General features: G+C 36.8%; 3 protein-coding genes across 3 annotated transcripts; 2 read left to right on the top strand and 1 right to left on the bottom strand.

Moving 5' to 3' along the window:
- The first annotated feature begins 229 nt into the window (after positions 1–229).
- LOC137951574 (uricase) lies at positions 230–6,184 on the top strand. Its single transcript, XM_068798331.1, has 9 exons — positions 230–306; positions 473–713; positions 2,490–2,582; positions 2,740–2,815; positions 2,928–3,037; positions 4,037–4,128; positions 5,301–5,474; positions 5,571–5,664; positions 5,934–6,184. The coding sequence occupies exons 2-9, from the start codon at positions 507–509 to the stop codon at positions 6,015–6,017; spliced, it is 930 nt and encodes a 309-aa protein (XP_068654432.1). The 5' UTR covers positions 230–306; positions 473–506; the 3' UTR covers positions 6,018–6,184.
- Positions 6,185–10,781: 4,597 nt separating this feature from the next.
- Positions 10,782–16,537, top strand: LOC137952282 (protein CHROMOSOME TRANSMISSION FIDELITY 7). The gene is made up of 7 exons (XM_068799401.1): positions 10,782–10,869; positions 14,230–14,431; positions 14,944–15,226; positions 15,311–15,406; positions 15,515–15,589; positions 15,702–16,084; positions 16,299–16,537. The coding sequence occupies exons 2-7, from the start codon at positions 14,268–14,270 to the stop codon at positions 16,438–16,440; spliced, it is 1,143 nt and encodes a 380-aa protein (XP_068655502.1). The 5' UTR covers positions 10,782–10,869; positions 14,230–14,267; the 3' UTR covers positions 16,441–16,537.
- Positions 16,538–17,116: 579 nt separating this feature from the next.
- On the bottom strand, positions 17,117–24,001 carry LOC137951826 (phototropic-responsive NPH3 family protein NPY2-like). The gene is made up of 6 exons (XM_068798764.1): positions 23,830–24,001; positions 23,505–23,735; positions 22,230–22,910; positions 20,759–20,828; positions 18,110–19,285; positions 17,117–17,972 (listed from the first exon to the last, which is right to left on the bottom strand). Exons 3-6 carry the CDS (start codon positions 22,289–22,291, stop codon positions 17,424–17,426), a joined length of 1,857 nt encoding a protein of 618 aa, XP_068654865.1. The 5' UTR covers positions 22,292–22,910; positions 23,505–23,735; positions 23,830–24,001; the 3' UTR covers positions 17,117–17,423.
- Between the last annotated feature and the right edge of the window lie 444 nt (positions 24,002–24,445).

Below are 24,445 nucleotides of genomic sequence, written 5' to 3'. Positions count from 1 at the left end.
TTTTTGCCTTTTTTGCCGTTTTTTTGTTACGCCGGATTTGATTTCCGTATGTGGGAAATTTTTATTCCACGGGAGGAATCATATTTCCGTTGCTACTTTAAGGTTTGAAGTCGATATACCTGAGCAGTGATGTCATCAGATTTGATTTTTTCTAATTTTTCTAATTTTTCTTTCTTATTCTTCCTTCCCCCATACGTGGTGGCTTGCAGAGTCATCTTTGGACAAAGTTTTCCAGGCTCGTTAGTCTTACTTTTGAATCATTCTTATAGACGATGGATTTACCTTAGATTAGACGTTCTTCAATCGGTAACTATGATTAACAATCGAAAATACTAATGTATAAAATGATTCTGCATTCTAATTCAGAGGGTAAAATGGTCGAGTATCATCATCATTACAGTATTTTTTTACACATTAAGGTTTCATATTTCAGATGTCCAGTTGATTTTGACTCTCATTGAAATTCATCCAGGAGCGAACAACAACAGAAGGTGGTTTCTTCGAACATGGCAAGAGTTGGAGAGGGCTTCAAGTTGGAGCAGATTCACGGGAAGGGGAGGGTAAGGGTTGCGAGGGTGTGGAGAAGGGAAAATGGGGGGCCTCACTTTATCGTTGAATGGAATGTGAGCGTAAGCCTCCTTTCCGATTGTCTTCCAGCGTACTTCTCTGGAGACAATTCGAACATCGTTGCTACTGATACTGTGAAAAACACGGTAAGTTTTGATTTTGTTCTTTTAGTTCGTGGGATTCGATCTATATTAGCTTTCCTTTTTTTTTTTTTTTTGGATGATATGAATGAAATTAGTTGCATGAACATATGGATTCTTTGGTTTTAGTTTGGGTTCTGTATATAATGTTTTTTGAAAATTTGTTTTCCTTACCGGATGTTTTGTTGTTGGATGTCGGATCGAATTGGATGTTTGGAAGGATTGTTTGTGCTTTTATCGTTTTGCCTACTAATTCTTATTTCTTCATGGTTTATCTTCAACGGGTAGTGATTGATCTGCCTGATATGAAAGAGTTGCTTTCGAATGAAGACATATGGCGGATGGATTTTTAATGTTGTGAAAGGAAAGTTAAAAGCCATGAATTGGATCATTAAAAGGGCAACCATGGAGCCTGAAGTGGAAAAGATGTTTAAGTTTACTCAACTTCATGAAATGTATTCATTGATTCTCCTTCTCTTTTGGTGGAGTGGGTGTTTGGGTTTTGTAAGAGTTTTGGCTGTGGCTTGATTAGATCGGTGAATTTAAAATGAAGCCTTACAAGCCATCTGAAGAGCTTGATTCTGGGACTAGTTATCCCAATGCCTAGACAGCAGAAAGCATACTCCTTACTGTGCTGCTCGCGATTGGCACTCGTGTCTACTCAAAGACCAAAGTCTTGCAAAACAAGTAGCGATCAACTTAACGTATCTTACAATTAAAGAGCCTAACATATTCCTGGATCTGTCAAGTTCGAAGACAGCTTCCACCTTTTCTTAGGTCATGAAACAGAATCATGGTTGAATACTTCATTCATGTTCAAGTAAATGATTTTTAATGACTTATAGAATATCTAAGAGAAATTGTGTACTTTCTTGGTACAGCGAGTCAAGGAGCTGCTACTTCTTGTCTTCTGCTTGCATATTTCATAAAGCTCTACTTCAAGTGCAATCAGGCATGCAGAAAGTATACTTACTAGCTACTTATTCTTTAACACAAAGACCTCTTTCTCAGTGGTTCAATATTGGAGACACTGTTCCAACTTTTAAGATATGAAATGTGGAGGAGCACATGTCTCTAATACGGGATGCTTCTAAAGACCATGAGAAAAAAATAGATTTCGTTGTCTGGGGTTTTACAGGGAAATTTGGATTCTAGTGGTGCTGAAGCTTATGCTTGATTTATGTTTTAAAAAAACAAGAAAACCCTGTTTCTATGGAGGATGGTAAAAATATTTTGAGTTTTTTTTTATGATGGTGGGAATTGGACTGCCTCATCTGAAAAGCAAAACACTGAATAAAGCTGGTGACTTGCTTGGGAAAGGAGCTTTTAGTGCTACTCATTAGCTACCCCTTCAATGTATTTTGGCAGCAGTTTTTAGGGCATTCCTTTCCGGCGTATTCCTTTCCTCTCTCTCTCTTTTCTCTTCTCTTCTCTGTTCCATGTTTTCTTTTTTATCTTCCTCTAAACCCCCTGATGCCTTCCATAAAAAAAACTGCTTTTGATCTTTATATCTGATGATGATATGGTGTGGTAGGAATTTATCCTTCGCTCTTTTTTTGACTTTCTCTGTTGTCTCTTTTGTTTTTGTCTTAAACTTGAAACCCCTGGTGCATTCTGGAAAGTGAATTATAAATTTAATTTTTCATCTTTATATCTGATTTTATGGTCTTGCAAGAATTTTTCTTTTATGCAATATCTGCAGATATCTTGGGTACACAACTGAAAATAATTCACTACTGAAATTGCCAGTATTCTTTATTCTAACAGAACTTGCTTTAACAGGTATATGCAAAAGCAAAAGAATGTTCAGAGCTTCTTTCAGTTGAGGAATTTGGCATTCTTCTCGGGAGGCACTTCACATCTTTCTATCCTATGGTGGATATCTTTCTGAATAGAACCAAATAAACTAAAAAGAATTTGCTTTTCTGTTTTCTGGTTTCACTTGTACCTTTTTAGCCTTAAGCATCATGTTTTTTCCTTCCTCTTCTATTTCTCTCTGTCTCTAGGAATCACCTCTGTTCTGGTTTTGTAGGTTTCAACTGCTATAATCAATATAGTGGAGAAACCATGGGAACGTGTTCTTATCAATGGCCAACCCCATAGTCATGGTTTGTATGTTATGTTAAACTCAGCTAAAAAAGGTTTCTGTTCAAATACAAATGGCATGTTCTGTGCTCCATCTTTGTCATGAATCAAAACCACAGTTGTTTATGGCTGTAGGTTTTAAACTTGGAGCTGAGAAACATACAACAGACGTAACGGTCAAGAAAGGAGGTGCATTGCTTGTGAACTCTGGTATTGAAGGCTTGGCATTGCTCAAAACAACCCAGGTTGGTATATTTTTTTAGTCTTACTATTTGAGTGTCTCTGGCTAACCACATGAAGTAAGAATTTAATTGCACCTTATGGTTCAAATGGAGGGAGATAATGCTAGCTAGATCTCTTGATGTAGTTTTGTTGGATTTTGGGTTGAGCCCGGTTCCATCGATTAGCCACTAAGGAGGCCTATTGCTTAACCTTATAACCCATTAACTTTTTTTTTTCTCATTTTTCAATGTGGGACTTTTTCCCATTCAATAAGTTTAATTGGTACTGGGCTATTTTCAGAAACCTTGCAGCAGGTTCAATCTAGAAGTGGCAGGAAAATGGAATAAATGGAAGAAAAAGAGCTACTCTCTGTTTGACCACTATAATTGCGTCCCTTGCTTTATTTAGTAGGAGATAACACATGGTCTAATAAGAGTCAGTCAGATTAATTTGCCTCTTAACATTCAAAAAGGAAGAAAAAAAAGATTAGTTTACCTCATGAGGACTTATTCCTTAATAGTATTTCTATGCTGACTATTCATACCATATGATATGAATGGATTATTCTGGTGTCAAAATAACCTGCCTTTGTTTCGTGACATTGTTCAATAGCTGAATATGTGCTTTTGCATCTACATGGATGCCCTTGGGTGTTAAGTAGAGAAGCAAGCACTGCATAGAAGACATTCAGCAATGTAATCTACTGTACAGATCCTCGTCTTTAAAAATGTAGATGTCATCTATGCTTTCATTTGATGTGCATGTTGGGAGCGGGTTATCATAACTAGTCAGTCAAATTACTAAGACTGATAAGATGTGGGCAACTTACCAATGTAGTGTTGCTGGTCCTGCTGAATAGACAAGGGGCACTCCTGAGGAACTTCAAGTTTATTTTTGTAGCAGATCACACAAGTTGTCTAATTTTGGAAGAGCTTAAAATCTCTGTTCCTTGTTACATTATATATTTACAACTCATGCCTTATTCTGTTACTTATGGACAATGCATTTTCTTCCACAAGTAGTCAGGGTTTGAAGGATTTGTTAGAGACCGGTACACGATGCTGCCAGAAACAAGAGAAAGGATATTAGCCACTGAAGTATCTGCGTCATGGAAGTATAGCTTTACATTTCATGCATTAATATTTTGTGAATCTATCTTTCTAGATGCATTTCAACTTTAATGTTGTAAGCTTATCATTCTTGAAAAAAGGTGGCAAACTTATATTTACTGCACTTGAAATAACATGAGAATCAAGTGTTATCCTCTAGAGGATTTCCTATGTCTATTGAGATTTAGCCAGGAAAAGAGGATTGGAAGAGATTTTGTTCTACAGGTTAACATTATCACCTGACAAACCAGCTAGCAATGTGTAACTCTGGTAAGGACCCACTTGTGAAAGATCTTTATCTTTTCTTAAAAATGCAAAGAAGATTTGAAAGAGAGAGGTTAAGAGGGTTGGAACAAGAGGAAGGGAAGAAGACAGAGGTCAAGAGGGTTGGAATAAGAGAGAAGGGAAGAAGAGAGAAGTAAAGTAGAGGAAGAGAGGGAGATACGAGTGAAAGCTAGAAGGAAAAGAGAAAAGAGAAAAGAGGAGAGGAGAAAAAGAGAGAAGAGGTGCTGGGTCGCGAACTGAGAGGGGAAAGAGAGGCAAGTGAGGCTTGACTTACTTCTTCCTTCAACCAACACCCCTATTTATACATTTTTTTATTGTGTTATTTGGGAAACTCCTTTATCAATTAGGATTACATAACTCAAGGAGAGATTCTAGGAAATTGAAAAATTACATCAATCTAAGAGAGATTCTAGGAAATTGAAACATTACATTAATTAAGGATAAATTCTTTCTAATCCTATCGTATCAAGAAGAGATAAGTATAATTTATCTTTGACCAGCCCCTTGAGGGGGATTTTTTACCTTTTTGCCCTTCAACCCCATGCTCATTGTTTCTTACCGTTGGTGCTACCTCTATTTTCTATTTTGTGATGGCGCTTCCTTCTCTCTCTATTTTTCTTCTTCTTCTCTTTTTCTCTTGGTTCTTTAGGGATAATTTTGGGTTTCTATCAAACTTGTAACAACTTTGTCTTTATCTATTTTGAAGAATAGGATTTCTGGTACAAAAAACTTGGCATCTGTAACATAAATCCTTTATTAATGCCCCAAAAGATCCTTGCCTATGTATGGATGCATTTGGTATCATTCCACCGACTATTAGAAACACAGAACATGCTAATATGATGGTTCACTCAGTCATCATGCTAACATGATTTCTTTATCATTCATGCAGGTACTCATTCACTAATGTTACTGTGATTCCTGGGAAGCCTTTTTGCTTCTTGCAAAGATACTTGGATGTGAAAAGGGTTCTTTGTGAAACCTTTTTTGGCTCACCAAAGGATGGAGTTTACAGTCCATCGGTTCAGAACACACTGTATCTCATGGCTGAAGCTGTCCTCTCCAGGTCCACTTTCTCTTAACAGTTGCAAAATGTTCATTTCATATATATAATGTTTAGAATATCCTGTCTGAGATCCACTACGTAACTTCTTATTTTCAGGTTCTCTGATATAGAATCTGTCCAACTTAGAATGCCAAATCTCCATTTTCTACCAGTGAACTTACCCAACAAGGATAAGCCTACCATCGTTAAGGTGAAACTCTTTTCTAGGTGTCTACTACTGGTTTGAGGAACACTCCGAATTCAAAAGGGCCTTTTCAAATCTCCTCCAAAACAGCAAATGGCTCTATGTTAAACATTTTTATGGATTTACTAACAAAATGTGATAATAATCTACTTAAATTTTTTGTGGGGTCAACAAGAGTAATGTGGGAGTTAAAGCTCCTAGTGGTGAACATGAAAGCTCTTACCTGCTTGGAGTGAACTCTGACATGTTCACAATATCTATTTTGGTTGTTGCAGTTTGATGATGATGTTTACATGCCAACAGACGAACCACATGGAACTATTCAAGCAACTTTGAGCCGTCCCTTATCCAAGTTGTAGAAGCATTTGTTTACAAAAAGAGTTCTGAAAGCTGTTGGACCTGCTGTGCTTGACATTGTGACTACTTATGCAGCTTTTCTTTTCTTTACTTGGATTCAAGTACTATTAGAAATTTCAGAAAAAAATAAATACATTCATATATTATTTGCAATAATTCAACCATGAGTAAGTAGTTTTAATCTAATCAACTCCAATTCTTTGTTAGTTTGACCATCTAAATGATTTGTAAGGTAGAGCCGGGGCAAGGTTGGAGATGGAAATGATGCTATGGCTTCCACCCTTGAAATATTATTGAAGATGCTTAAACAACCTTACCTTCAATCTTTAAATTGTCATCCAAGCTGTGAGGGCGCAAGTTTCTTACATCCTTCTATAGAATATAAAATTAGAATATTTATTTAATTTAATATATAAAAATAAATACCTAAACAAAAATGTTTACTTTTATAATGTCTAGTTGCTTAATCAAATTGTTATTTTTACAATATCTAAATTCTCACTCTTAAATTAGTAAGTAAATATAATATTAAAAATGATGAATCTATAAAAATAAACAAATAGGGTAATTTATTATATAAAAATACTCTAACATGTTTAAATTTTATAAGAATTTTTTCACTTTTTATTAATGAAATAAGATAGATTGTAGCTTTTGTCAAAATTAATAAAATAATTTTTTTAATTTAATTAAAATTATAAAATAAAATACCTAAAAATATTATTCTATAATATCCATATGCTTAATCAAATTGTTACTTTAAAAATATCTAAATTCTCACTCTTAAATTAGTAAGTAAATATAATATTACAAATGATGAATCTATATAATAAACAAATAGGTATTTTATTATATAAAAATACTTTGTAAATGTGCACATTTCATATATTTACTATCATCGCTATCTTCATCACCATCTGCAACATCGTCCTCATCCTCTTCTCCACCAGATGCATCACTTGAATCATCATCTTTATTTTCAAATATATCCATATAATCTTCTGCGTATATACAATTATGTAATATGTAGCAAATAATTATAATTTTTACCTATATATCAAAAGTAAAAGGAGAAGTATTTTTTAATATTTTAAATCGAGCTTTTAAAGCTCCACAAGTACGCTCAATAGTAGTCCTTAAAGATGATTACCTTCGATTGAATAATTCTCTCTCATCTGTAGGAGTATTATCTTCAAATTTTTGTAAATAATAACGGATGCCTCAATAGGAAGTCAAAAACCTTGGAAGATTTGCATAACCAACATCTACTAAATAATATTTACCTACAATAGAAGATATATTCCACATGAATTAATTAAAAATAATAATAGATAAAAATACTAAGTAAAAAATTGTTACCCAAAGTTTATTTCGTCTTGTTAATACTGACATCAATACATGTGAATCAGCTGTTGATCTCTCCCATCCAGCAAATACATAACTGAATTGTATGTGAAATATACATATTGCCATTACATTTTGTCAGAGAAAACCATTTCTGTTTCAAAATCTTGCTTGTTGATCAAATGAGATATATGCTTAGACATGAGTACCGTCAATAACACTAATGCAATTTGAATGACACAAATTTAATTAACAGATTTTTTTTCATTAGATGGCTTTGTAGTGACTTTAAAATAAGGGTAAAACATGAGATTGCTCAAAATCTTTGTAGTTACATTTATATCTTTATTCAACGTCCCTATTTTAACTACAAACATATCCATATCTTCACCATAGTCACAAACATATATTCATCTACAATCAGACATAGGTGTTCAAAATCATATTAACGTTGATACTATTTTCATTCATGTCTTACAATGCCGTTAGTAACAAAAACACAATGAACCACAATCAGATATGTCCCAAAGTTAATATGCAACAACCATATATCAATTGATTACAATTTATGGTAGTTGAACATAAACCAATCATGTTGCTCTTCTATCGTCTAAATAAATATATCATTCTTATCTATAGTGTCCAACCACTGAGGAGCGCGATATTTCAATTTTTATTGGCAGATCAAAGATTTCTAGAAGAGCTTCGTACCATAAAATTTTTGCACCTACATCTTTTGGTTTGAAGACCTCCATAAAGGATGTTGTCATATTGTTCATTGCTTCAGTGAGCCTATTGATATTGTTAAGAGATCATTGGGATCTCTTCCTACGATGAGTAGAAGATATTGCAAACTTGGATTGTGATGATGTTTTGCTTTTTCGTTGCTCCTCATTTGCAGATTTAATACCATTAGGGAGTGGCAAAGGATCTCCCTAATCATGTCATCTTCGACTACCTCCTCAATTGATGTCCCTTCTGGTACATGAGGGAGTTCTTCATCCAATTCAACACAAGTTTGACTAGCTATCACCATGACTATGGAGTTTCCAACAACTAAAGGCAACTTATCGAGTGGGCACCCTTCTAATATCTATGTATCAATATCTTTGTATTCCTACAAGAAAATATATATTTTTAAAGTACTTGGAATACTGATTAGTAATGTAACAAACATATTTTTTATATTAGATTTACTAACCTTGATGTATTCTTGCCACATTGCAATACTTATTGTGACTTTTTGTATTGTTGGATCCCACCCAAAGCCACTGGTATTGAGGCAAGACATCACAGCCTGGTAGGTTTTTTTCCACATCCTAGTTTGGTTTTTCAATGATTACATATTTTTTTGTTCACCATGTCTTTGCCGAACTTATTGACATAGCAAAAACCTCATATTTCCAGACTCCATTTGGCAACTTGTTGCACATATTGATTTGTTTTATTAGGAAATCAAACATTTTGTTATCTTCTTTGAAAGTCCATGAGGCATATGTTTTCCTATAAGATTCATCCATGACGCCTTTCCTTTTCTCCCTCTAGCCATCTAAAACGATAATAAATACTTATTTTTGTTATTAAATAATAATATAAAACCACCAACAATTACACTAATTACACACCACAAGAAAATCCAAGGAGATGGGAGTTTAGGGTATAGGGTTTGGGGTTTAGCATTTAGGGCTTGGGACTTATGGCTTATGGCTTAGGGTTTTGGGCTTAGGGGTTAGGTCTTATGATTAGGGTTTAGGGATATGGCATAGGGCATAAGGATTATGGTTTACGACTTAGGATTAGGGTTTAGAGTTAGGACATAAGGCATATGGATTAGGGCTTAGGGCATAGGGCATGGGGATTAGGGCTTTGGACTTGGGACTTAGGATTAGGTTTAGAGTTATGACATAAGACAGGGCATATGGATTAGAGCTTAGAATATAAGGTTTAGAATTAACGTTTAGGATTAGGGCATAGAGCATAAGGCATAGAGCTTAGGGCTTAGGGTTTAGGGTTCAAGGTTTGGGGTTTAGAGCTTAGGACCTAGGGCTTAAGGCTTAAGATTAGGGCATAGGGACTGGGCATTAGGGTATGGCTTAGGGCATAGGGCTTGAACCCTAAACACATAAAAAATACAATATCAATTAAAAAACAGAAACTAACATCAATAAATCATCCATGAAATTTCTCTTAGAATAAAGCATCCCTGATATTGAATAATCGATTAAATTTATAGAAATTAAATACATCATCACTTCAATTAATAGAAATTCGTAAACTAAATTAATACATAATTTTGATTCAAAAATTAAATACAGAGATTTAAATCAATATAACAATTCAATCAAGTTTCAATTAGACACAAAAAATTAGAAAACTTCAATTTAAATCAATACCACATCACATCAATTAACAAAATTTTAGGAATTAAATCACTACAAAAATCTAATAGAAACATTTAAATCAATGCACTAATTTAATCATCACTTCAATTTCAATTAAACATTCAACAATACCATTCAAGCCCACCAAAATTTAATAAAAAATGAATATCGAACAATTAAAATGAAATTTGGCTAAACAAGGTTAAGATAATTTTTATGGCTTTGGGTTTGAGAGAGGGAGCGGCAAGAGGATGAGAATGATAGAAATTTAGGGTTCGAGAGGGGGTAGTGAGAGAAACATAAACCGAGTGACAAAAAGAAAATAAAAGGAGGTTGAGTGATGATTGTTGGAAAAAAAAACTTGCCTAAGAAAAATAGAGATGAAGAGAGGGTGTTGAGAGAAAGAGAGGGCAGCAAAGAGACAGAGCGGCGAGCTAGTGCAGGGAGTAGGGTGATTGGTGACTGATAAGAGCAAATAGATTGTCGAAGTACGACGAGAAGAAAAAACGAGGCATGAAAGTGAAATCAAAGGGTTAGACCTCAGTGGTAATTCACTTTCACTTAGCGTGTATTAACACTTTTGGGCTAGTGAAAGTGAATTCACTTCCCCGTAGCTCACAGTAACTGGGCCTAAGTAAATAATCTTATTTGATGAAGTCGTCTGCATGAGAGCAGCCAACACCGTTACACCGGCATTTTTATTTCCGTTTTCTAGATTTCAACATGGAAGGAAAATGCACCGAGCAATTTCCCACCTATGACGTGCTATCCATTTATCTGACGTGGAATGCCGGCCCTTCGTTGTCTCTGGACGAGATATAACCATCTACCATAAAAGAGAATGCTGACTCAGCACGTCCAAAGGGATTACACGTCCAACCTGTCTGTTATACCGTGTGTAATATTTCAATAAGGGCACTGGTGGAATAAAGGAGAAAGAGAGGGGCATTGTAGTACATCCAAAGGAAGGGTTTAAAAAAAAAAAAAAAAAAAAAAAAACCAGGGGAAAAGAGAAGAAGCGGGAAAGAAAGACGGGGGAAGGCTCGGGACTGGAAGGTTCATTCGATTTCGAGAGGAAGGGAAAAAAGAAGAAGAAGAGGAAGGAAGAAGATAGCAGAGGAAGAAAGAGGTAAGTCGAAACTGTGTCATTCTCCTTTTCCCTCCTCTTCAACCCTTCCTGATTTCGTGTTCGTCTTTTGATTTTCGGAATGAAAAGTCTTAGCTTTCCTTAGGTTAAATGACGTTTGTTCTTTCAATGGATTTAGAGTTTGAATTTTTGTATCTGGTAAGTGCGAATCCGAGTTACCTCTCCCCATTTCTTCACTCCTCTCGCTGATTTTCCTAATTTATCTTCAATGCTTTTATAGATTTGTTGCTATGCTTACATCTTTAGATGGACAAAATACATTTTGAGCTGTATTTTCTTTTGGCTTTAGTTATCTCTATTTGGAGCTGAAAACTGAATTCTTTCTCTCTCTCTCTCTGTCTGTCTCTCTATACCAATAGAGAGAGTAGTTTCGTAAAGAGTTTTGCAAAATCGGGGATTGGTTCTTTAGACTAATGATCTAAAAGAGCTGGCACTGTGTAACATGTTCATGTATTATCCTATATCTCAAATAAAGTTCTTAGATGGTAATGAACAATTTCTCAATTGTATTTTTTGTAATGAGAGTAATTTATTTATTTCTTTTTAAGAAAGAAGAAATTTATTCAAGACCAGAAAACATAATTGCAACAAGGTATTAAAGGGTAACCTCTTGTTTAGTTAAAGAGCCAACCAACAAGTTGGGTACATGATGCCAAACACAAACAAATTGAGAAGATACATCAACAATGTCATGATATCTCTACCAATGATACCATGGAGGGTCAAAAGTTTTTGGAGTACCGACCAGTTACAACAATGGAGTCGCCTTCAATCCACAATCTGCCAGCTAGATTTTCTTTGAAAATGAGGTCACGTCTAAGTGCTTGGAAATCTGTTGTGGTAGAATCTGAATTGCCTAAGGGGCCAGATGACACCTTCATGGTTCTAAGAGCTTAGCGGTTGAAATTAAGCTTAATGACTCCATGGGGAGGGGGCACCCCCTGAGCAATTGTACTTGAATGCAGTCCCTTTTCTCAAATTCCGTAGATGGTTTCTTAGATGATGAAGTTGCTTCTATGGTACTTAAATGCCATAAAATTCTTTTAAATACCATCTGTTTTTTTTTCCACATTCATGTAAATACTAAGCAGGCAGGGATACATTTTCTATGATACATGGATTGATGAGTAAAACTATTTTGAATTTATTAGTTGAGAAAAGAAGTTTCTTTACTTGGCTAGACATTTCAGGATGGAACCAGACTCAATCTTGACATGGTATTGAGCTAGATTTGGCCCCAAGTTCTTCTATTTGAGTCCCATCCATATCAGTCCACATTGTAGGGCTTCAATATGAGAGTGGGTGTTAGAAGTTGTTATTAGTCCCACATGGGAGAATTGTTTGGGCATCTATCAATTTATAAGGTTGAGTAATAGGCTTTCTAAGTGGCTAGTCATTTTGGGAAGGAATTAGGCTTAATCTTAACAATTTGGAAAAAAAAACAGGGGAGGTTTCATGATCCTTGTTCTGCATTTAGATCATTTTCTAAGATTTCGTAGATGATCTCTAATGTCGATAGAGAATTTCAAATTGGTTTGGAGTTCTATATGTTTGACATACTCTTCTACTATTGTTGGGTGATGCTGAAACTCCATAGATCTCCCTCTTTGAAATGGTTCCCATTCTCTTATTTACAACCATTCTTGGACCGAATAATTATACTTTATATGCCCTTTGGCCTCTTCAAAGATGTCCAAAATGAGACAAAAATGAATATACTGAAAATAATACCCTCAAACTGCGAATGAGTTATTCAACCATTGACTCTAGTTTATCCACTAGATGTCAGACCAAATTGTGTAAATTATCTCCATACCAGTTAAACTTGTTAAGAGTGATGAACCAAAGAGACAACAACCATTAGAAGAGATGTCTTACCTTGTAGAAGGAATTTTAGCCATGCTAAAATTCAAGATTGTATTCTTTGTCGTGCAAATAGAAAGTAGAAGTGAAGAAAGGAAATTTGCTTATAACATTAATGAAATCTAGAAAAAGAAGTGGATGATGGATAGTGTCTTTTGGAGGGTTAGTACTTTTTGGAAAGTTTTAGAGGCTTGAGTTTTTTGATTTTTTTTGGTTTAATACAGTGTGTTTGATATCGGAACCCACCTGATTCCAAGGAGATTTGAATGTGAGATCTCCAACTGGAAGACCACCCATGAGCCTACTGAGCCACAACTCAAATCTGAAGATTTTTTATAATTGTAAATGATTATGTATTCTTTTCATTATTAAGCAATTGGTGATTTAATTTATAGTGTTATAATAAATTTTAAAAGGATATGTTTTTAGTCTGAATCAAAATTTAAAATAGTTCAGCTACTTTTGTCTTGTTAAATTAAGTGTTTAAAATTATGTTTTGTCATTTCGTATGATTAATAAAGATGAGTACAGTAGGGATTTTCTTATTATTTTAAATGTCATGTAAGAATTATCACATTAAAAAGGATATTTTTGCCATTTTAAAATTTGTATGGGAGTAGGTTAAGACATTGTAGATATGTACCATATAGGAGAAGCACAAGGAATGAGTATTTTTGTCAATTAACAGTAAATAAATGAAAGAGTAGTCAATTAAATAAATAAGAGAGTAGTTGAATGGGTATTTTATACATGAAAGAGTAGTGAATTAAATAAATAAAAGAGTGGTCAATGGGTATCCTATACATGTCGTATAATTAATAAAAAGATTATATTAATTTTTGTATGATATTGTATGTAAAAATTATATATGGAAACTAATATTTGGGCTGATTGTCAAATGGAATAGTTGATTAAACATGAACTATTCCCTTAATAAGAAATAGTTTTATGAAGTTTTTTGCAGATTATATTCAAATTATTTGACATTTTATGTAAGAATTATGTATCGAAGCTAATTTTTGGGCTGATTTTTTTTTCATATGTTTTAGTTGATTAAACACGAACAACTTATTCCCTTAATACAGAATCGTTTTCTGTAAGTTTTTATCTTGACATTTATGTATGACATTTTTCTACCAGAGTTTGAAAAAGTATGGTAGTACTTGAATTTTCAGAAATTGCATAAAAAAGGAAAATGAAATAATTTTTTTAGGCAACTTCCCAGTAAGGCACTAATGGGGTTTTATTTTATTGATGTTCTGGAAACTCATAGTCAGGAAAGGCATTTCTAGCTTTTCCTGAGATATAAGTTTCTTGGCAAGAGCATTTAGCTTGGCCTAGATTTAAGTTGTGATGTTTGTTTAAGTGGGAAGCTTTTCTCTTGCTTCTTTTGTTATTATTGTTTGTTCTGTTTTATTTACTAGTTAAAATATCTGTGGTTGTTGTCTACATTCTAACACAGGCGAAATTTGTTTTCAGAGGATAAACGAAATAAGTGATTTTGTTAGAAGATCATAATGCAATCGAAGATCAGTACTTTCTTCAAACCATCCCAGCCCAAGGTAGCTGATGAATCTTTCTTTGCTGAAGACTTTGATAAAGATCTGCTGCCGATGGAAGATAAAAAACAGGAAATTCTCGTGACATACAAGCGTCGGATTCCAAATACAACTTCAAAGAGGCATCCTCTTTTCCCATTTTGTTTTATAATCTATTAACTGCAATTGCATGAAATGCAGTCAACATGGGAGCTGGTGATTCATTAATTGAAAATTGTGAGGGTTCCCTTTGTTTTTTGGTTTTTATGACACTGATGATGTAGTTTGCAGTATTGCAATATTCTGGTGTTGGGTAGTCTGAGTTTATTTGTTTGTGCTGCATGCTCTGATTTGCTGTTGTTGTTTTCTGCTTGTTGAGATGAAAACAATCTTCCAATTATATATATATATATATATATATATATATATATGTGGCTTAAAGGTTCAGTTCATACAAGGCCTAATTGCCTTTTGTTGAACCTCAATATCTGTTTCAGCCCTAAGGTAAATGCATAATCTTAGTTTCCTTTTTTTTCTGTTGTATGCAGCTAAAATTAAACGTACAGAGTCATAGTCCTTACAGAATTAATTCTTTTGTGCTTCTTGTACAATTTTATGCTCAATTCAAAATAATTCGACAGTTTTAATGGAACAGGAATGACTACGATAGATCTGAAATATGTGGGCAGGTGGGAGAGTTACATGGGAATCAATCTGAACCTAGCAGTGCTTCAGACTCTCCATCTGCTTCACCCTCTATGGGCAGAATCCTGAATAAAAAGAGACGCTATGCTCAGTATCATTTGGAGCTGGGGCAATCTGACTTCCTTCTCCATACCTGTTCTATTTGTGGCATAAAGTATACTCGTGGAGACAACATGGATGAAAAGGTTCACGATGCATTCCATAAGAACTACAGTGAAGGTGTCCAATTCAAGGTGTGGGCATTGCGTCTAACTATGTGATTTGGACTCTGTTAAATCTAATTGAACTTGGGTTTTTTATTGCTAAATTATTTTTAGGGCTGGCCATACGAAAGACTAATCTCTGCACCTTCAGCTAGTGGGGACCGTATAATTCTTGTTTTAAGTGCTGATCCACCATTCCAGAGGCACAAGGTTTTCTTCAGTAATCTTTTTCATGTTGCCCTTTTGTTTTAGCTTCACTATCTGCAAATAACATAATCATGTTTTTTAGGGGTTTAATGAGCACGTTCCTATGTATAGGTTCAAGAGGTTCTACAAATTATGGAGAGATACCTCGGTTTAAGTTGTGGGTGGCTCCTACATAAGCTTTGCAAGGTAGCTCTAACATTGCTTAACCCCCTACTACTATATTCCCTTCGTCACAGTTAATAAAACAAATCTATGATTCGGAGTGAGAACTGAACTCAGTCTCTCCATATATGTGTAGGTTTATCTTTTCATATCCTGTAAGAGGATTGTGGGTGCTTTAGTAGCTGAACCAATAAGAACTGCTCACAGAATCATCTCAAATTTGGACAGAATCACTGAAGATACTAGCGAATTGAGTCCAGCATGTTGCGATGGCAATAATGTAAGACCATCTAAAATGAATTCAACTGTTCTACAATTTGGACCCATTAGTTTTCAGAGAGAAGCTATTAAAAGGGTTTCATCCTATACAAATGAACAAACACCTATGGACAAAGGTGATGGTGGAGCAGTCATTTGTGAAAAGGAAACCGTACCGGCTATTTGTGGCATTAGAGCAATTTGGGTTTTACCTTCATCCAGACGAAAGAAAATTGCAACTCGATTATTAGATACTCTAAGGTAAGAACTAGTCTGATTCTGTCATTTTTTTACTGTTCTCTTGCAGTTAACTTTTTCTGTCTTTCCTATGTCGGATTGAATTTTTAGATCCACCTTATATGATTGCATAGGTTATTTTCTTGGGGACCCTCTTTGCACTTTTATTCTTTTTCCGTTACTTTCTCCTGCCAGATTCAAAAGACTAATCATAATTTGTCACTCATGTTCTCTCCAGGAAAACTTTCTGCAAGGGGTCGATTTTAGAGCCAACTCAATGTGCATTCTCTCAACCCACATCTGCTGGAAGGGCATTTGCATCCAGTTACTGCTGTACTGAATCCTTTTTGGTGTATCATGCTAGTGCAGATAATAGCTAGAAAACATCAATCAACATGATTTAACCCAAGGATCTGTTTAAATTTGCATAGATGATTCGATTGCAGATCTGCTGGGAATATATTTGCAAAGCTGGAAGTGACATACTCATGCTTTTCTTACATCACTCTCATGCTATTTCCGTTCCTTCCATGGATCCAACATTGATCGATCCTCGCAATTTTGATCGATTGTGACATGGTTCCCGGGCGGACATCTCTTGTTTCAAATTAGGATTGAAGTCATCCGACAAAAGGGTTTTCCTTTTCGTTTGTTTCTGGAGATCGACAAGGACTTCCTTTTCCACCTCCTTAGACTTTTTTCAAACACTTTATAGCCCCTGCATGCGTTTTTTTCTCTTTAACCAGCGGGCACCGAATTTTTTTTGCCCCAAGGAATACTTGTAAAAGCAGCCAAGGATGGTGACAGTGGCGACCCCGAATGTGTTTCTTAATTATGAGCTCATACTCCAAACTTTATTGGATGGATTCAAATCCAGCTGATGCATTCGAAGCTGTACTGGTAAGCAACAAGTATTGAGGCTTACCTCCACTACAGATTCGAAATTTTTAATCAGTTTGTATGATCAAACTAGCAATTTTTTCACAGAGAAAGAAATGCCACAGCTATATAAAATCCCAAGAGGTGGAAACTTCCCTCCATCCAACAAAGGAAACAGAAAAGTAACTTCTACCCTTCCTGCATACGGCTAAAAAGCAACCAAAAAGCTACAACAGGGATGTGGCATTCCGTTTCTTTTTATGGTACAGGCAAAACTGGGTATCAGATATTAGCCCCATAAGAAGAGAACTTCTCTTACCTCGTTTCTAAGCGGCAAAGATGGTTTATTCCTTCACTTCACCAGCAACTATGATGTCCAGAAGATTGCTTTTACTTACTGCTTGTTGTTCGAGTTTTTCAGTGTTAACCAAATGATGTCATAAGTTCTAATTACCTTCGCCTCCACCACTTTAGTAAGATCTATCTAAGAGACCGAGTGTCTCCTGTTTCTTGAAGGAGTTGACTTGGTCTCATCTGGGTTGACTGAACCTGACCCTGGGCTTTTCGAGGTATCGGAGCTGCTGTTCTCGCCTTTATGGCTCCCTTTGTTTGACCATATCTTGTTCAATATTTTCTTAGGTTTAAAGATTCCTCCCTTGGATTTGATTCCTTTCTCCCCGCTTTTGTCATTAATCTCACCCAACCTCATGGAAGTAAGGCCACTCTTGAGGGGCTCAACCATATTGGTCCCATCCCAGTCCTCGTCGGTGTTTGTAGTTGCTGATCCAGAGCTGCCATGAGATCCACCATTCTCGCGAGGAAGCAGGGGTCTCATGTTGCTGGGGCTGTCAGGCACAACAGCACCAGATGCAGTGGCAGCTCTCACCTGTTCGAAGAAGAGGACTTGGACAACCACCCTGAGGGGTAGTCTCTCATTTTGTGCAGCATGCATGCATGCATCCGTTGAGAGTTTCTTACAGTCCATTAGCCGGCATATTCTCTTCTTCTCACTTTTACCTAACCCTGGGTGCTCCTGACAAAGATAAGAGATACTGAGTGTGGCAGCACAGATTGTATGCCCCAAAGAAAGGAGCAGACTTTTCCTATATGGTGCAAACTTATTGCACAAAATAAATGCTCAGGTCGAAAGTTAAAATTGGTTAAGTTTACCTTAAGATACATGTCAATTGCACGATAAAGCCCATCATGTACAGGCCTTGATTCGCTTGATACCATCTCCGCCAGATCAATAAACTTAGACACAGGAAGATTTGGGTCCCTTGCAATCTCTGTGAGGTAGCCATCCACCAATTTCGCCACTGCCAACTTTGAAGCACCAGAAACAAAAGAGGGACTTCTGATCTCCTCCACTTCTCCGGCCACAGGGAAACTAGTCCTCACATTCTGTTCTTGCACGAGAAACTCCTCTACTATATTTTGCACCATATTAACATCATAAATGGCATCCTCTCCCGATGAAGCAGGAATCAGAAGATCCTTGACAGATGCTTCTTCCAACTGTTGACCTATTCTTTTCATCAGTTCCCTTTTAACCATTTCACCAGAATCCAACAGGCTTGCTGCTTTCAACAACTTTAGCAAGAAACTACATGAAACACTACATTTTTCACTTGGCAATAACCATATAATTGTCTCAATAAGGTACCTATGTTTTGCTATGTCACCACCCTGAATTATACCTTCACTAAAGCCTGGGAGCCTTCTAAAAGCATATGCCTTAAATGATTCTCCAACAACTGCACTGGGAATCAACCCTTTGTTTTTTATGGACATTATTACCCGTTTATAGAAGTCAATATCTAGCTCACCCAAGTCCTCAACCCACCAATCTTTAGGCACTGTTTGCTGCTTCCGCGCACCATTCCACTGTTCAGCTCCATTCTCCGATGGAAGCTTTTTCCTGTTGTAAGAGTAGGACCACTCAACCTTTGACGTATCTATGGAGGCCTTGGTAGCTACAGATTCAATACAACGGACAATTATCTTCAAGTCCTCACACCAGTGTAGAAGGGATTTTGTAGTCTGGAGAACTATAATTGAGTCTTTCCAACTTCGCAATACACTTGAGTTCAGGAAAACTTCAATCTTGTAAATAAGGTTTCCCTTCTCCACAGACTCATTCATTTCTAAGTACTCAGCAGCACATCGAGCTGCGGCCACATTGTAGGCATTGAGAGTAACAGTCATGCCATAACAGAACTTTGCACAGATTTCAAAAGCATGGGGCCCACCGGGGATGTCAGGAATGTGGATTTCATCATCATTTTCTTCGCCAGTGATCGTGACCAACTTTTGGAGGCGGGCACTCTTGGACAAAAGGGGAAACTGCAGAGTCCATGGGGCCAAAATAAGTAAAAGCATCACACATTTAAATGGAAAGTTAAAAACACAATGTTATATGGTTGAAGATGACAAATGGTGTCTTATGAAGGCGAGCACTCTTGGACAAAAGGGGAAACTGCAGAGTCCATGGGGCCAAAATAAGTAAAAGTATCACACATTTAAATGGGAAAGTTAACAACACAATGTTATAAGGTTGAAGATGACAAATGGTGTCTTTATGAAAGTAAATTAAAGATAGAATTAAAGGCCAATTTACATTGAACGAATTAAGACAGTACAAAAGCTGTGTCAGACTCTCCAAATATGAGGATCTTCATTGGTAAGATTACCCTAGAACGATAAAAGTAATATGCCAAACCAACCAAGCTACGTAGGTCCCACCAGAACACAGCCAAATGCCAATGTGTGCCTAGAGATCATAATTATTAGAATGTTACACACTCAGCTACACAATATTTTGAAGCAAGAATAATTTAGAAATCATTAAAATCTGACTGGCTATAATAGTAGTCACTGAGAAAATAAAAAATATGATTAATAGATATAAATTTCCACAAACAGCAAAAAGAGAACTTATGAAGTGGTTATTATGATCATTCATAAGGTTCCACAGAAACACGTTAAAATGCTGCTCGCATTTAAGAAAATTTCATATTGAAAGGTTCTCTTAATCTAAGATCGAAACAGATATTTCAAGAAAAGCAATCAATTCATACAATGCAAACTTGACTTGCAATCTTACTCTGACTGCACTATATCAACAGGATCAATGAGCAGCAGAACATACAAATGCATGTAAAGATTAAAATGTATACACACAAAGTCACTCAGATGTCTAGCAAAATCCTATGCAGAAACGCTGCTAGTTTGATATTCAACCTGAAGACTGCAGTGGTTCATCACAGAAACCAAGACTCCACATATACACATTCGTCTTCACACCATAACTCAGGTGGAAGCTTTAGCTTTCTTCACTAGCATTCAGATTCTTACTTTGCTATCCTACTCTTCTGTAGTAACTAAAAGGGACTAAAAAAGCACAATTTTTTTTACTTTAGAAGAATGCAGATAATTGTAGAGGTAGGAGTCCATTTTCTGTAAGGATTTTTTGAGTATACCGAATTGCCCAAATGTCAACAAACTCTCACTTGGACATTCTAGCCACTAAGAGAGTAGATGACCCAAACTTTTTTTTTTTGTGTATCCCATTTGTAATTCTCTTAATCTGATTCTGTAAATCCTCTGAGCTTTTTTGCCACAGTAAATTTCCCTCTTGTTAAATTTGATAGAATCGTCTACTTACTTTCCAGTAAAAGAAAAGTAGCTCAACCACTGTGCATGATAGGTGGAATCAAGCTAGATCAGACATTTCAAATCATCAACCAGTTTCAAAGAAGATATAAAAGAAAAAACAATAGAATTACTTCTCACTCAATCTCAACTAGAAAGAATTACCTTATGTAGATAAAATTTAACATCACCCACATGAACAACAATATCTGTGGCCAACTCTGTAGCTACATACCTGCGAGTCAGATGAAATAATTTGAGACTACCTCCAAGTAGACTGTGAATCTCATCAAGGACATCAATCAAGTGCTACACTTGTAACTAGGAAAAATATAAGTCTAAAGAGCCAAAACAGAGCTTGCCCAAAACAATGGTAAATCTAACAAGATCAAATTCACTTTTTTTTTCTGTTTGCACTAAAAGGGAACTATTGCATCCAAGCAAACACCAGCGCAACAACTGCAAAAAGAAATAAAGAAACTACTTTCGGTAACCACTTTAGGCAGTTAACAGTAGTAAAACCTATGGGACAGACAAGACTATAGATAAAGTAAAAGTTTGCACCTTGAAATTTGAAAAGCGATCAAGAGAAAATGCCCTGGCTAGGTTAGAAAGAGTTTTCTCTGTCCAAATGGTTGGTACAAAAAAAAAATAAAGTCCAACAACCAACTCATCTATCACGCTTCCAATTAAACTCCAGCATCACCATAAATAAGACTGCAGTTCAAACTTCTTTCCCATTATCAGGTTTAATTTGTTTGTACAGTTGTTTATTTCATGAGCATGACTGCCACAAAAGAGATTACTCAGTTTAACAGTGCCATCATTTGTAAAAAATTATCACCATGCCGTTCAGGAAACTGGTGCAGAGTCAAACCCACCCCCCTTTTAGCTAGTACAGGCATTCCTTCTGGTTTACTTCAAATGGTTTTTAGCACTATAAAACTAAACAGCCCTTCATAGAACATAATTGTTTGAGTCAGCTTTTCGGTGATTTGAATCTTTGCCCGATGAAGACATGAAAAGGATCATTTCCAGTGCTCATAAACTGTCTCAGAAACCTGTCATCATTTAGAGCATCCCAGAAGCCCTCCCAATTTCCAAACCCAGTTAGTAGACCATAGATACCAGAGAGCTCCACTACACTGAAGCTATCACTAACAAGAGAATCAGTACATTAGCCATTCCAGGAAAATGAAATACCCACCATCAGAGCAGCATGGAAAGCTAAAAAAAAAGGAAAAATGCTCATAAGACAATGGAAATTGCGTACTGTAAAAACCAGTCATAGAATAGAGTCCATAAGATAAGGACTGGAGTTGAAACATTTTACAACTGACCACGTTTTCCTCAAAAAGGGTTGCGGAAAATAGTCTTCATAATCCTACGTTCAAGAATTACTCTACTAAATCGCTTTTGAAAAGTTCTAACCAACTGCACTAACAATTAACGAAGACTTACTTTAAACGAGTGGATCCAGCTTAAACACATTTTAAACAAAATACATACAGAAATGAGATGCCTGAGAGTTGACAAAAAGGGAAATTTCATAAGATCAAAACACTAATGCGCATACAGATAAGAACAAGCCCTATATTCAACAAATTGAAAAACAGAAAAGTAATACAAAACTCACCTGACATCATTTCCCTCAGCATGGAAGGAATCTGGCTTCGATCCAAGTTTCATAAACTTCATCTTGTCAGAAAAGTCGTTAGACCCACTGAGCTTCTATATCCAAAACCAATACTCACTTTTCACTTATTCCAGTAAGAGCTACTCCACAGCCGCCTCCGGCTAACGAATAACCCATCAAACAGCAACCGAAAAAAAAAAAAACCGAGACCGGGGCCGGCGAGAGGTGTACTTTTTAAACGGATAGCGCAAAGACGGGATCCTTTTCTTCTCGACACAGTGGCGCAAATCTTACGAAAAGAGAAAATGGGGTCTCTGAACTTCAAAGGGTCCCTTCTCTTAATTAGCAAGAGACCCGAAGATGCGGTCTGATCGAAAGGTTGTTTCCTCGGTCGGCGGCAGGGCCCACGGACTCCGGAGGCCAACGGTCAGCCAAGGAGACACAACCAACAGAGCCTTTGGACTAAATTAATCCCGAACCAGAGACACCCACAAGCACTAAACTGACAGCACCGTCCTGCTTTGATTTGTTTATAAGTACGCTGCGAATTCTTTTTTGTTCCAGTGATCGTTTTTTTAAGTATCGACAAGAAAAGATCCTGCGATCTGGAGCTTCAAGTCCCGAACTCTGGTATCCACATTCCTTCAATGGGTGACGATACAGCACCAGAAAAAATAAAACCTGCAAAGGAGAACAGCATCTCGGTATGAGGCCAAAAAACTACCAACTGGGTAGGCAAGAAGCATCTGACAAAGAAGGCAAAAGCAGGGAGGAGAAAATAGAATCTTTGGAAGGAGGAAAAACACTAAACCCAACACCAAAAACAGCTCAAATTTGAGTAAAGATCGGCCACAAGATCACTTCAACACTTCAGGAACAAGCACCTCTTTCGGTGTAAAGAAAATGAGAAACATGGAGCCGTTAAAAAAGGAACCAGGTAACCACACACCTATGGTGAATCAATCATGTCAGTAAACCAGGAGAGGGAACAAAACCAAATTCGTTATTCTCAGAAAACATGTAAAGGAGAAGAAGCAAAACAAACTCTATCGAATCCACGTTCCATAAGCTGAAAAAGCAAGGGGAAACAAAAATACTCAACAACGACATACGGACCAGTGATTAAATGGGAAAAATAAAACATAGAAAAAAACTACCGAAACCACCTTCAACTGAACATAAATGAATCAAACCAACTGACCCAAGAGAAAATCACCCATCTCAGCAAAACCCAGAAAGGAGGTGCAAGAAAAAAGGAAACTCAAAAGCGTGCACCTGAATCCTCCTCCGGAAAAAGCTCAAATGCACTCTCCACCACAGAACAGTTGCATCCACAGGGCAAGAAAGAGTAGGAACAGTCTCCAATCGCCAGTACCCACTCTAAGCCGCGAAAAGGCCCACACAATAAGCGAAAGCGGGAATGTTCCTCTGTCTCAGAGTTAAAACTCCATTAAACGCAGAAACCAACCTTTCCTCCTCAGTATTGAGTATTGACAGTTGACACCCCTAGATGATGCATCGAAACTCGTTCACTAGAGAGAAGAAAAAACGAAAAAGAAAAAGAAAAAGCCCGAAAAGTCCTTCCAGTTCTTGAGCTTACCATTTTTGCGGCTACTCTTTATTAGTTATTTGTATTGCCTCTCGTCTCCCTCTCTTTTTTCTCGCAGACTGAGGCCATTACGCCTTTCTCTGCACCGTTATGCACGCCAACCTGACACTTCTCCTGTCACCACCTTGCCTTTGCCGCTCTCTCTTAACTATGTCCACGCCCCACTAACTGCCCCCTCTTTACGTAATAATTAACAATACTGACACTAGAATCTAAGCTATGCCCCACCTGGACCCACCTGCATTTTTCTCATTTGGCACGTGTGGATCGTGTTGCCTGCGACTTAGATGCGTATGGCCCTCTATACCCTTAAAAATCAAGGGCGGAGAAGAGTGGATCCACACAATGATGACAACCCTAGCCTACAAAAGACCCTATCTATGGGCCTTGTGTGCTTTATATTATTATCCTGAGGGGGATTTCTGAAGTTAGAGGGCAAATAAGGGGAAGCCATGATGGGAGGATGAGAGCAGTCATTATCTGTGGGGTCAGGGCTTCTCGGCCATCAAGTGCCATCAAGACCCGCCGGGCCCATCCCCTCCAGCATGCGACAAGTGGCTCGCGATGCCTTCTAAGACGAACATTGAGCCCCGAGGGTCCCAAGGGC

This window comes from Aristolochia californica, unplaced genomic scaffold, assembly GCF_029961685.1.
Source record: "Aristolochia californica isolate CCGP_79_NKW_82.1479 unplaced genomic scaffold, dmAriCali1.0.hap1 SCAF_15, whole genome shotgun sequence".
Lineage (NCBI taxonomy): Eukaryota > Viridiplantae > Streptophyta > Magnoliopsida > Piperales > Aristolochiaceae > Aristolochia > Aristolochia californica.
The sequence above is the reverse complement of the archived record's forward strand: the minus strand, read 5'-3'. Positions and strand labels throughout refer to the sequence as shown.